Source organism: Rutilus rutilus (genome assembly GCF_951802725.1).
Source record: "Rutilus rutilus genome assembly, chromosome: 24".
Classification (NCBI taxonomy): domain Eukaryota; kingdom Metazoa; phylum Chordata; class Actinopteri; order Cypriniformes; family Leuciscidae; genus Rutilus; species Rutilus rutilus.
Genome location: NC_140228.1, coordinates 102,501 through 116,485, shown reverse-complemented (window position 1 = coordinate 116,485; position 13,985 = coordinate 102,501). Strand labels below are relative to the sequence as shown.

The 13,985-nt window shown below is 43.0% G+C and overlaps 1 protein-coding gene across 1 annotated transcript in view; it reads left to right on the top strand.

Annotated features, from left to right (window-relative positions):
- Positions 1-10,707: 10,707 nt before the first annotated feature.
- The window catches only part of ahrra (aryl-hydrocarbon receptor repressor a), a 45,573-nt gene continuing 42,295 nt past the window's right edge, over positions 10,708-13,985 (top strand). The window contains exons 1-3 of the mRNA XM_084398118.1: positions 10,708-11,158; positions 11,357-11,432; positions 13,116-13,300. Of these exons, the coding sequence (XP_084254244.1) occupies positions 11,371-11,432; positions 13,116-13,300 (247 nt within the window). The 5' untranslated portion in view covers positions 10,708-11,158; positions 11,357-11,370. The remainder of the gene's footprint in view (positions 11,159-11,356; positions 11,433-13,115; positions 13,301-13,985) is intronic.

Here is a 13,985-nt window from a genome sequence, read left to right as displayed (position 1 = left end):
TCTTAAAGCAGATTAAAAACACCACATGGCTGGGGGGCGCTACTGAGTACCGCATGGAGTAGACGTGTTCTGCTGAGCTCCTCTCCATATTTCTAATTATTCGGTCATTGTTTTAATTTCTCTGGGTTTTTTTCCACCGGCATTACTTTATAATTGTCTTTGTTGAAGAGCTGTATAATGACTAAGCCAAAAGCTGAAAGGGGAAATAAGTTGGATAAAGCATTGAATGAATCCCCTGCTCAGTCACAGTCTGAGATGGCTAACCCTAACAGGCCACGGCATCCCCGGGGTCGAGTGGCGAAGCTGACGCGGAATCTACTAGTATTCTTCTGGCAATACAGAATATGAACAAAATGATGACTGATCGATTTGATCTTCTGGAAGCATCTTTGGCGTCCACTCAAGCATCTTTAGTGTGCCTTGGGGATAGAATTAAGGAGGTGGAGAATGCTACTGCCGATTATGACCGCCGCCTTTCCCTCGTCGAGCAGAAGTGCGCAAAAGTACAGTCAAAGTGATCGCTCCAGACGGCAAAACATTAAAATTGTCGGCTTACCTGAGAAGATAGAGAATGGGCGCCCCACGGAATTTCTGACGAAGTTTATTCCAGACCTGCTGGGTGCTAGCAACTTCTCGAAGCCGTTGGAAGTGGATCGAGCTCATCGTCTGGGGAGGCAACTTTCTGGAGAAGACGCGCGGTCGCGTGTGATGATAGCCCGGATTCACCACTTTCAAATAAAGGAAAAAATACTTCAACTGGCTCGTCAACAGTTTCCTCTGCGCTACAAAGGCAGGCCAATACACATTTTTCCCGATCTTCCAGCTTAAATAATGAAGCAGCGACAGGCATTCAATGATGTCAGGAAGCATCTTCGAGAAGCCGGTGTGAGAAGCGGCTTCATTTATCCGGCAAGGCTGCCCGTCACTCATGGTACCACTGACAAAGTGTTTTCCTCACCCGAGGAGACTGAGGCCTTCATCGAGACGCTGTCTTGAAAAGCATTTATTGCCTATGTATGCTGGCGTAACATGCTCTGGTATGTGACTTTTATTCAACAGCTACCGTTAACGTTACTCAGACTGGGACATTTATATGACCGTTTCCTTTGTTCATAGCTTGTTCAAGTGATTGGAGAGGGAGCTAGGGCTTTCTAGCTGTAGTTTCGCTGTTCCGATGGTCCGGCAACCCCTCAGTGAGTTTTTGGGATGCGTGTTCTCACTTTGTTTGGGAAAGTGGGACGGGGGTAGGGGGTAGGCCTAACCCATATTAGGCCCACGAGAGAGAAGATGCTTAAATGCAGCTGGGTTGGCCATATCTTTCAGTCCACGTTCTCTAGCAAGGCAAGAGGAGTTGCACTTTTAATCCGTAAGACAGTTCCTTTTAGACATGTTTCCACTTTGAGTGATCCAAATGGTCAATATATTTTGGTAACTGGTTACATTTATTCATTTCATGTTACACTTCTTAATGTGTATGGACCTAACTTTGATGACCAGGGACGTGCACAGGAATTTTGAGGGGCAGTTGCTCTGACCTGAAAAAGGGCAGCAGCACCCCCCCCCCCTTTTGCCCATACAAATTGCCTTATCTGACCGTGTTTATGTCCAAACTCAATGCCTCATATTATGGTCTTATTATTATTTATAAAGATTGCAAAACGAGATGACAGGTTTATAACTTTGTAAACAGTATACAAAATGTATTAACAATATGTTAAATGTCACCAAAATACACATGAGAAAAAGAGTTCCTCATATTGTTTATTGTTTTTATTTTTTATTTTATTGTTTTATTTTATTGTTTTAAATTTGAAAAGAAATAATCTGGATTGAATTGACAGATGGGGAAAAACTCGCTTCTAATAAAAAAATAAAAAAAATAAAAAAAGCTTAAATTTCGGGAAAAAATACAATCTTTTTTAACCTTTTGGCTTCCCGTACATTCAGTTGTGCTTCTTGCTCGTATTTAGTTCTGATGGTACTTATGGTAACTGGGCAACTACGCATGATTTGTAGTATGATTGCGTGTTACACCGGTCGCGTGCAGCGCTGCAGCCACGTAAACAGAGTTAGCCCTTCTCCTACTGACTTTCACTTTCGGTGCCCGAATGAAAGTGAATGAGGCTTTGCGATTTATTTATTTTTTATCTAGGCCTACGTGAAATTCTTTATTTATTTATTTTCCCCCTCGGAAGGGCAACGTGAGTCGAGAAGGGCATATGGGCAGTTGCCCGGGCAACCTGAGCAACCCCCTTGTGCACGTCCCTGTTGATGACCCTACTTTCTTTACTAAAATATTTAATTTACTGTCTGATTTTACTGATTCGTATGTTATTGTAGGTGGTGATTTTAACTGTGTGCTTGATAATGTTTTGGACAGGTCAGCCCAAATAAGCCAGTTACCTTCTGCCTCCATAGTTTTAAATAACCTTATGTCCTCTATGAATCTGGTTGATATATGGAGACTGATACGCCCCACAGGTAGAGACTATTCTTTTTTTTCACAAAGGCACAAGTCTTTTTCTAGAATAGATTATTTTTTGCTCAACTCAAAACTTATATCAGACGTGATCTCCTCAGACTATCACAACATCTTCATTTCTGATCATTCTCCGACTTCAGTGGTTCTTGATCTTGGACATAAGACTAAACCACATTGTTGGGCGTTTTCATCCTTCTCTACTTTCTGATGTATCATTTTGCCAATTTATATCTGAAAAAATCTCGGATTTTCTGGATATTAATGATAATTCTGAAGTCACTGACTCCACTTTGTGGGAATCTTTTAAGGCTGTGATTAGGGGTCATATTATCTCTTTTGAGTCTTCGGCCTTGCAGAAATAGAAGAGGAATTATCTCAGTTGGAAGCCTCCTATAGAATTTCCTCTAGCCCCTCTACTTTACAGAATATTCTTAAATTAAAGTATGATTACAAAACTAGTTTATCAGGGCAGGTATGGGATCAATTGTTGAGGATAAGACAAAAATATTTTGAGTTAGGGGATAAGTCCCATAAATTGCTGGCGCGACAGCTGAGGGGTTTACAAGCAAATAAAGCCATACACAAAATTAAATCAAAAGCAGGGGACATGCTTGTGGATCCTAAAGGTATAAATGATCGCTTTAGAGAATATTATGAACAATTATATACATCAAGAGCAAAAGGGGACATTTCTAATTGGCTAGGACATTTGAATCTTCCTAAATTGAGTGATGCTGCCTGTGAGGCTTTAAACTCTGAAATTACTATTCCAGAGATTGTTGATTCTATAAAATCTTTTCCTAATGGCAAGGTGGCGGGGCCAGACGGTTTCAGCATTGAATTATATAAAAAATATTCTGGAAAGCTGGCTCCCCTTTTACTGAGGATGTTCACTCATTCTCTTGAAACTCAAAAATTCCCTGACACATCATACGATGTCCCCTCAGCCCTTTGCTTTTTGCAATTGCGATCGAACCCCTTGCGATCAGTATTAGAAACAATCCATCTATTGAGCCTGTGAGATTGGGAAATGTAGATCATCACATCTCCTTATACGCAGATGATGTTGTTCTCTTTCTGTCGAATCCTGAGCCGTCGGTCCCTTTACTGTTAGATCTTATAGAATCTTTTGGTACAGTCTCTGGATATACAATTAATTGGCAGAAGAGTGAATTCATGTCTTTAAGTGCTGATCTTGATACTGAATTCTTACACAATCTCCCTTTCAAAATTACAGACCGACTGAAGTATCTTGGAGTTGTTTTGCCAAAAAACCCTAAATTATTTTTTAAGTTGAATTTTCTTCAGAAATTGGAGTATTTAAAGATAGACATTGGCAAATGGAGAACTCTTCTTCTTTCTATGATAGGCCGTATAAACGCTGTTAAAATGGTCTCTCTGCCTAGATTCTTGTATCTCTTTCAAAACATTCCAATTTTTTTGACTAAGTCTTTTTTCAAAACATTAGATTCAATTATCCTGCCTTTTATCTGGGGTTTTAAAGCTCACAGAATATCAAAAATACATTTACAGAAACCAAGGGAGAAGGGTGGGCTAGGGTTACCTTGTTTCTTGCATTACTATTGGGCAGCGAATGCAAGGGCACTTGTTTATTGGCAGGGGGATTATAAAACAGAAATTTCTATTCACACTCCCACTGGGTTGCTATTGGGGGAACACCACATAGACAACAACATTAAAAGCTGGATTTTCACCACAGGGTTAGGGTTAGGGTTAGACTTTTAAGAAACCAGTTTCAAGATCATGCGTGTCGTGTCTTGGTTGTGAGGTTGAGCTTCCATCATATTTTACAATGTCATAATTCCACAGCAAACAGAGAAATTGTGTCTTTACTGTCCCAATATTATTCTGCTCTTCAGAAACTAATGAAACTCAATTCCAGACCATGTGTGTGAAATAAATGTTTGCTCAGCAGTTGTTTTGATAACACAGGTTTGTGAAGGCTAGTAACAGCTCAGACCAGCACAAGCCTGAGCCGAATCTGATGTGCAGTGAGTTGAAGCTCCTGAATCAGTGACTCGGTTTATTCCACACAATCTGCCAGCGACTCGCTGACCTCAATAACAGCGGATTTACTTCCAGCCCACTGAACCGGCGTGATGTTTGCAAACATGCGATTATTCATGTCCCTGCTTCTTTCTGTGTGTGTTTGTGCTCAGAGACTCTTAAATCATCAGGTTAAACTGAGTCATTTCTGCCAAATGCATCAAAATAACAAGAATCTGACCATAAACAGAGTCTTCACGAGTCTAGCCCTTAATCGCTGTTTGGGGTCAAAATGACCCCAATGGACTTTTCCTTCATTTTTTAAAAGTGTTACCTTCATCTCAGGGGCATGAAACTCTGTGACTTTTCCTAAATAATCTATCTAAACATGCACAAAAAAACTGGGCTTGATTTGGTTGTTCTAAAGGTGTGTAAAAAAAAAAGTACCATTTAAGCTGTTTGGGGTCAAAATGACCCCACATTGAAAATGAATGGGAAAATGAAAAAAATGACTTTTTAAAATTTTGTTTGTCAAAAAAATAAAAGTAAATCCATTATAAATCTGAAAATTTTTACAAATAAACCAAGGTCTGGTCCTAGAGCATAAATAAAAAGTAGAACTAACTTTCTATCTCATACACACACACTCACACACACACACACACACACACACACACAAACACACACATGTATGTGACTGCAACAGAGAGCATTTTTACAGAAATTGGCAAATAAAATAAACAAAACTGGCATAAATCAAAAAAATGTTGCATTTAAATAAAGGTCTGGTCCTAGAGCATAAACCCAAAGTTGAACGAACTTTCTATCTCATACACACACACACAAACACACACAAACACACACGTATGTCACTGCAACAGAGAGCATTTTTATTGAAATTGGCAAATAAAATCAACTAAACTGGCATAAATCTGAAAAATGTCACATATGCAACATGGAACAACCCCCCCCCCCCCCCCCCCCCACACACACACACACACACACACACACATTACAGTCATGTCATAGTGGTGACTTGTAATGTTACTGCAAATGTATGTATAATAATTTGCAAAAGCAAGATAATTCAAAATATATCAGAAAACAACAACAAATTATAACTCTGACAAAACTACATATTTTTTATGTATTTCAAAATGTTTAAATAAATATTCACAAAATATATATCATAAAGTTGTGAGGAGAAGTTTAAGTATCAAGAAAAATGAAGTGAAAATGAATGAGTCTCTATGGGCCTCTATTGGATATATGTGGTCATTGCAATTTCTTTCTTTAATTATAATTTCTAAAGTTTTTCCACAAACCAGCAGATGTCAGTATTCTATCTCTAACACCTAGAGCAATGTCCAAAAACTATTTAGATTTAATTAAGATCATCATTTAAGTGATTTTTTCTTTAAAAAATCTTTTTTCATGAGCCAATTTATGGCCTAGTTATGTAATTGTGCAGTAAATAGGTAAAAAACTTCAAAATTTCCACAAAAACACAGCATAAATGTATAGTTGAGAAGTAAATAAAAAAAATGATATATAGTTTTCCATTTAAAAAATGTATATTTCCTTATGCAATCGCTCTTTAAAAGTTTGGGGTCAAAATGACCCCAAACATCTTAAGTGTTATCCTTTTTTAACAGCGATTAAGGGCTAGAGAAATGTTCACAACTGATCGTTTGTTATGATGGGCTTCATTGAATGACTGAGTTCCTATTCAGTCGCTTCACTCGGCACAACACATGACTATGGGATATTGTGCTCTTACGCCATTCGCTGAAGACCTTTATTCATGCCAGACGGGCCAATGACGCATGACAACGTGGGCGTGTGTATATAACATACACACGCCCACGTCGTCATGCGTCATTGGCCCGTCCGATATACATATAAACAAACTGCATATAATTGCAGTCGCAAGCCTCATTCCCTTTGTTCTTCATCTCTTCACCGAGCTGCTGGAACTCCATCATCCACAGTTTCAGAAGAAGGAACGACCGGAACTACATCTAGGACCTGTTCCCTGAGCTGAGCCAGAGAGGAAGTGATGTAGGACCTGTTCCCTGAGCTGAGCCGGAGAGGAAGTGATGTGATGGACCTGTTCCCTGAGCTGAGCCAGAGAGGAAGTGATGTAGGACCTGTTCCCTGAGCTGAGCCGGAGAGGAAGTGATGTGATGGACCTGTTCCCTGAGCTGAGCCAGAGAGGAAGTGATGTAGGACCTGTTCCCTGAGCTGAGCCGGAGAGGAAGTGATGTGATGGACCTGTTCCCTGAGCTGAGCCAGAGAGGAAGTGATGTAGGACCTGTTCCCTGAGCTGAGCCGGAGAGGAAGTGATGTGATGGACCTGTTCCCTGAGCTGAGCCAGAGAGGAAGTGATGTAGGACCTGTTCCCTGAGCTGAGCCGGAGAGGAAGTGATGTGATGGACCTGTTCCCTGAGCTGAGCCAGAGAGGAAGTGATGTAGGACCTGTTCCCTGAGCTGAGCCGGAGAGGAAGTGATGTAGGACCTGTTCCCTGAGCTGAGCCAGAGAGGAAGTGATGTAGGACCTGTTCCCTGAGCTGAGCCGGAGAGGAAGTGATGTAGGACCTGTTCCCTGAGCTGAGCCGGAGAGGAAGTGATGTGATGGACCTGTTCCCTGAGCTGAGCCAGAGAGGAAGTGATGTAGGACCTGTTCCCTGAGCTGAGCCGGAGAGGAAGTGATGTAGGACCTGTTCCCTGAGCTGAGCCGGAGAGGAAGTGATGTAGGACCTGTTCCCTGAGCTGAGCCAGAGAGGAAGTGATGTAGGACCTGTTCCCTGAGCTGAGCCAGAGAGGAAGTGATGTAGGACCTGTTCCCTGAGCTGAGCCGGAGAGGAAGTGATGTGATGGACCTGTTCCCTGAGCTGAGCCAGAGAGGAAGTGATGTGATGGACCTGTTCCCTGAGCTGAGCCAGAGAGGAAGTGATGTAGGACCTGTTCCCTGAGCTGAGCCGGAGAGGAAGTGATGTAGGACCTGTTCCCTGAGCTGAGCCAGAGAGGAAGTGATGTAGGACCTGTTCCCTGAGCTGAGCCGGAGAGGAAGTGATGTAGGACCTGTTCCCTGAGCTGAGCCGGAGAGGAAGTGATGTAGGACCTGTTCCCTGAGCTGAGCCAGAGAGGAAGTGATGTGATGGACCTGTTCCCTGAGCTGAGCCGGAGAGGAAGTGATGTAGGACCTGTTCCCTGAGCTGAGCCAGAGAGGAAGTGATGTGATGGACCTGTTCCCTGAGCTGAGCCGGAGAGGAAGTGATGTAGGACCTGTTCCCTGAGCTGAGCCGGAGAGGAAGTGATGTAGGATCTATTCCCTGAGCTGAGCCAGAGAGGAAGTGATGTAGGACCTGTTCCCTGAGCTGAGCCAGAGAGGAAGTGATGTAGGACCTGTTCCCTGAGCTGAGCCGGAGAGGAAGTGATGTGATGGACCTGTTCCCTGAGCTGAGCCAGAGAGGAAGTGATGTGATGGACCTGTTCCCTGAGCTGAGCCAGAGAGGAAGTGATGTAGGACCTGTTCCCTGAGCTGAGCCGGAGAGGAAGTGATGTAGGACCTGTTCCCTGAGCTGAGCCAGAGAGGAAGTGATGTAGGACCTGTTCCCTGAGCTGAGCCGGAGAGGAAGTGATGTAGGACCTGTTCCCTGAGCTGAGCCGGAGAGGAAGTGATGTAGGACCTGTTCCCTGAGCTGAGCCAGAGAGGAAGTGATGTGATGGACCTGTTCCCTGAGCTGAGCCGGAGAGGAAGTGATGTACGACCTGTTCCCTGAGCTGAGCCAGAGAGGAAGTGATGTGATGGACCTGTTCCCTGAGCTGAGCCGGAGAGGAAGTGATGTAGGACCTGTTCCCTGAGCTGAGCCGGAGAGGAAGTGATGTAGGACCTGTTCCCTGAGCTGAGCCGGAGAGGAAGTGATGTGATGGACCTGTTCCCTGAGCTGAGCCGGAGAGGAAGTGATGTAGGACCTGTTCCCTGAGCTGAGCCAGAGAGGAAGTGATGTGATGGACCTGTTCCCTGAGCTGAGCCGGAGAGGAAGTGATGTAGGACCTGTTCCCTGAGCTGAGCCGGAGAGGAAGTGATGTAGGACCTGTTCCCTGAGCTGAGCCGGAGAGGAAGTGATGTGATGGACCTGTTCCCTGAGCTGAGCCAGAGAGGAAGTGATGTAGGACCTGTTCCCTGAGCTGAGCCGGAGAGGAAGTGATGTAGGACCTGTTCCCTGAGCTGAGCCAGAGAGGAAGTGATGTGATGGACCTGTTCCCTGAGCTGAGCCGGAGAGGAAGTGATGTGATGGACCTGTTCCCTGAGCTGAGCCGGAGAGGAAGTGATGTAGGACCTGTTCCCTGAGCTGAGCCAGAGAGGAAGTGATGTAGGACCTGTTCCCTGAGCTGAGCCGGAGAGGAAGTGATGTAGAGCCGGAGAGGAAGTGATGTGATGGACCCGTTCCCTGAGCTGAGCCAGAGAGGAAGTGATGTAGGACCTGTTCCCTGAGCTGAGCCGGAGAGGAAGTGATGTGATGGACCCGTTCCCTGAGCTGAGCCAGAGAGGAAGTGATGTAGGACCTGTTCCCTGAGCTGAGCCGGAGAGGAAGTGATGTGATGGACCTGTTCCCTGAGCTGAGCCGGAGAGGAAGTGATGTGATGGACCTGTTCCCTGAGCTGAGCCAGAGAGGAAGTGATGTGATGGACCCGTTCCCTGAGCTGAGCCAGAGAGGAAGTGATGTAGGACCTGTTCCCTGAGCTGAGCCGGAGAGGAAGTGATGTGATGGACCCGTTCCCTGAGCCGAGCCGAGAGGAAGTGATGTGATGGACCTGTTCCCTGAGCTGAGCCGGAGAGGAAGTGATGTGATGGACCTGTTCCCTGAGCTGAGCCGGAGAGGAAGTGATGTGATGGACCCGTTCCCTGAGCCAAGCCGGAGAGGAAGTGATGTAGGACCTGTTCCCTGAGCTGAGCCAGAGAGGAAGTGATGTAGGACCTGTTCCCTGAGCTGAGCCAGAGAGGAAGTGATGTAGGCCGAGCCGAGAGGAAGTGATGTGATGGACCCGTCAGTGAACCGACTGAATGGGAACAGTCGTTAAATGCTTAACTCAAAGTTATTTATTGATCTCATCAGTGGAAGAATCAGATTTGAGATCATGTTTATAATATTAAACATGTGAAACCCCCTGAAGATTACTGTGATCATTTATTAATCACATTGTGTCATGAAATGAGGTTCATCAAATAAAACCAGCATGCAGCTTTATTTCCTACAATCTTCTGTGTGCTTCCACTGTGTCAGGGGTCAGTGTAGGGTCAGGTCGGGCCGGGTCGGGTTGTGTGTATCTGTGGGCAGTTTATGTCATCAGATGTACAGTATGTTGTGTGAACGGTTGCGTGCAGAGACCTGATTGTGTGTCACTACAGTGAGGGATTGTGGGAGATTAAATGGGATGATCCTGTAGAGACGGATGGGATTTATCCTGCATTGCATCACAACACTCAAATATCTCTCTCTCTCACACACACACACACACACAGACACATATTTCACACACTAACTAATTTAATTAGTTTTAATTGCAAAAAAATCTGACATGCATGAACCGAGAAGCATATTTGTATCCCCAATAAAAAACATAAAAAAACCATTTAGCCTTTAACGAAACGCCTGTTGTGGGACACTTAAATATTCATCAATATTATTGCTCTGCCTGCATTGACACCATTATATTAGAACTGAACTGAGCTGGACGATGACATCACTGTTTTCTCCAGAGCGGCTATATATATATATATATGAACTAAATTCATAACTTATTTACAACAAAAATTAACCATCACTGTACTTACTTGGACTATGACACTATTTTCTTCTAGATCTGCTGTACAGCCGAAACAAACTTTGTTGCATTATTTTCCTGTTATCACTGTAAAGCTGCTATAAAACAATCAGTATTGTAAAAAGCGCTATATGAATAAAGCTGACTTGACTTGACACACGTCATTCTGCCATTCGGCTTCCATACTAAAGTTGTGCGATTGTAAACGCGATGTTTGTCAGTCAGTAGCTCAGAAACAGCGTGAGATCGCCCGAGTCTCAGTATTCGTCATACAGCCAAACAAAAGATAATGATAAAATTCATCACAAGTGCTTTAGTATTCAAGAAAAACTTAAGAAAGTTTGTGATTTTACCACATATAATCCTTTATTATCGTTATTGTGCGTAAAACCGCCGATGATCGTTTCTGCTCATTTCCAGTCGATCAGAGTTTGTTTGTTTCCTTCATTGAACTGTCGAATAATTTCCGCTTTAAATCGAGAGAAACACAAATGAGCAGATGATGTGTTATACTTCAGGCTGATGCTTTTCTGGAAATCCGATGTTTCATCTTTCATTCCGTTAAAATCCATCTGTCCATAACGACTTCATATGAGCTTCTGAAGAGACAGAGGCAGAGAGAGAGAGAAATCCCTCCCCTCAGTGTGTGTGTGTGTGTGTGTGTGTGGCTCAGAATCGCGTGCGAAGAGTCCGGCGTGTCATTCTGTGGAATCCGCCACCTGAAACACAGTATATAACAGCAAACACACACACACACACACACACACATACAGTCACACACGTCACACACACTCGAGTCTCTTCTCCAGCTCATTCTGCGCTCGATCTTCACAGCAGGTACTTCTTTATTTTGATTTATTGATTATTAGATATCAGCTCTCGCTTTGAATGTATAAGAATGAATCTTTGAATCAGCCATTCATTCATGTGATTGCTGAGTGTGAGTGATGAATGATTGAGAACTGAGATGTGATATGACCGCATGCACTGTTTATTATGATTATTATTACTGAATGAAGCTGTTGTATGTTTCAGAGCATCAGCTGAAGATGATTCCTCCTGGAGACTGTCTGTATGCAGGGAGAAAGAGGAGGAAACCCGTCCAGAAACAGTTAAGACTCGCACTCTACTGTACATACAGTAGCACACACACACACACACACACACACATATATATATATATATATATATATATATATATATGAAAAGTTCAGATGCAAAAGCCTCTAAGTGCCATCTGAAATTTTCTTCTAGAATGATCATTTTTATCAAGCTCGTAGTTTTCATTGCCGTTTAAGTGAAATTACTGAACTTAAATATACGAGCTTGATAAAAATGATCATTCTAGAAGAAAATTTCAGATGGCACTTAGAGGCTTTTGCATCTGAACTTTTCATATATATATATATATATATATATATATATATATATATATATATAATCATGACCATAAATCATCAGTAACATCTGAAGTGTTTAACAGAAATAAAATCCCCACTGAACATGATTGATCTGAAAGGATCTTGAAACACTTCACTAGGGTACATTAAATTTAACATTTTAATTTAATATTCAACAATAATATTGATCTGCCTGCAATTGACACTATTATACAAGAACTGAACTGAGCTGGACGATGACATCACAGTTTTCTCCTGAGCGGCTATATATATATAAATGAACTAAATTAATAACTTTTTTACAACAATAATGAACCATCTCTGAACTTCCTTAAGCTGGACTGTGACGCTATTTTCTTCTGGAAACAAACTTTGCTGCATTATTGTCCTGTTATCTCTGTAAAGCTGCTCTGAAACTCTGTGTTGTTAAAAGCGCTGTATAAATAAATGTGATTTGACTTAATAATATTAACGGTTATTATTATTATTATTATTATATGGTAAACAACAAAGTAATGAAAGTGTAAACGCGTATGTGAACAGCATAAGAGAAAGTGAGTCAAACTGTCCAGAGTTAGAAATGACTGATAAACAGATCAAATCATATTGAGTTCAGATTAAAGCATATTAACATTAATAAACCCTCATACGGTTTTAAACTGCCTGTAACTGTAGATTCATAAGTTTGCCAGTATTTATGTTGATTAATATATTATTATTATATATATTTATATATTTGTAGCTGTGCTTTTAACCACTTCAGAAATCAGTCGTTTTAAACCAAGTAAAGCTGAACTTTGTGAAACTGTTGATTTAGTTAGGGTTAGGGTTAGGTTAGGTTAGGTTAGGGTTAGGGTTAGGTTAGATTATTAACCCTAACTGTTGATTTAGTGTGATTTGTGTTTATTTGAAAACACTTCTGCCGTGTTTGTTAGTTTAGTGCTGGATTTATTCTAGATGTTTTTGCTGTCAGGTGAAGTGACCTGTGCTCAGGGTCAGGGGTTAGGGTTAGATTAAATATTCACCTTTAACCCTCAGAGACTCAAACTGGGAAATTATTGGTGTTTATTTTTAGGAAACCACTTGTTTGTAAACATCATAATAACTGAACGTTATAGTCGACTCTGACGTAGATCTTTAATACAGTATGTTCATTTCTTTTCTTGAGTAATATCTGTGTGTGTGTGTGTGTGTGTGTGTGTGTGTGTGTGTGTGTGAAGCTCGTTACAGACGTTAAGAACCTGTGTTTTTCTGTCAATGAACATTGCACTACATATTATTAAGTGTGTCATTGGATCTGTCCATGCTGTGTGACTCTGGCATGCTGGGAAAGATCTTCATCACAGAGTGTGTGTGTTTGTGTGTTCTTCATAAGTGTGTGTTGTTTTATCCAGCAGAAAGCCAGCACCAGCGACGGAGAAGTCGAACCCATCGAAGCGTCACCGCGAGCGCCTGAACGCCGAGCTGGAGCGCCTGTCGAGTCTGCTTCCCTTCTGTCCCGAGATCATCTCCAAACTCGACAAACTCTCCGTCCTGCGCCTCAGCGTCAGCTACCTGCGCGTCAAGAGCTTCTTCAGCGGTAGGACGTGTGTGTGTGTGTGTGTGTGTGTGTGTGTGTGTGTGTGTGAGAGTGAGTGAGTGAGTGAGTGAGTGAGTGAGTGAGTGAGTGAGGTAGGACACGTGAGTGAGTGAGTGAATGAGTGAGTGAGTGAGTGAGTGAGTGAGGTAGGACACGTGAGTGAGTGAGTGAGTGAGTGAGTGAGTGAGTGAGGACACGTGAGTGAGTGAGTGAGTGAGTGAGGACACGTGAGTGAGTGAGTGAGGACACGTGAGTGAGTGAGTGAGTGAGGACACGTGAGTGAGTGAGAACACGTGAGTGAGTGAGTGAGTGAGGACACGTGAGTGAGTGAGTGCGTGAGTGAGTGAGTGAGGACACGTGAGTGAGTGAGTGAGTGAGGACACGTGAGTGAGTGAGAACACGTGAGTGAGGACACGTGAGTGAGTGAGTGAGGACACGTGAGTGAGTGAGTGAGTGAGGACACGTGAGTGAGTGAGAACACGTGAGTGAGTGAGTGAGTGAGGACACGTGAGTGAGTGAGTGAGTGAGTGAGTGCGGTAGGACACGTGAGTGAGTGAGTGAGTGAGGACACGTGAGTGAGTGAGTGAGTGAGTGAGTGAGGACACGTGAGTGAGTGAGTGAGTGAGGACACGTGAGTGAGTGAGTGAGTGCGGTAGGACACGTGAGTGAGTGAGTGAGTGAGTGA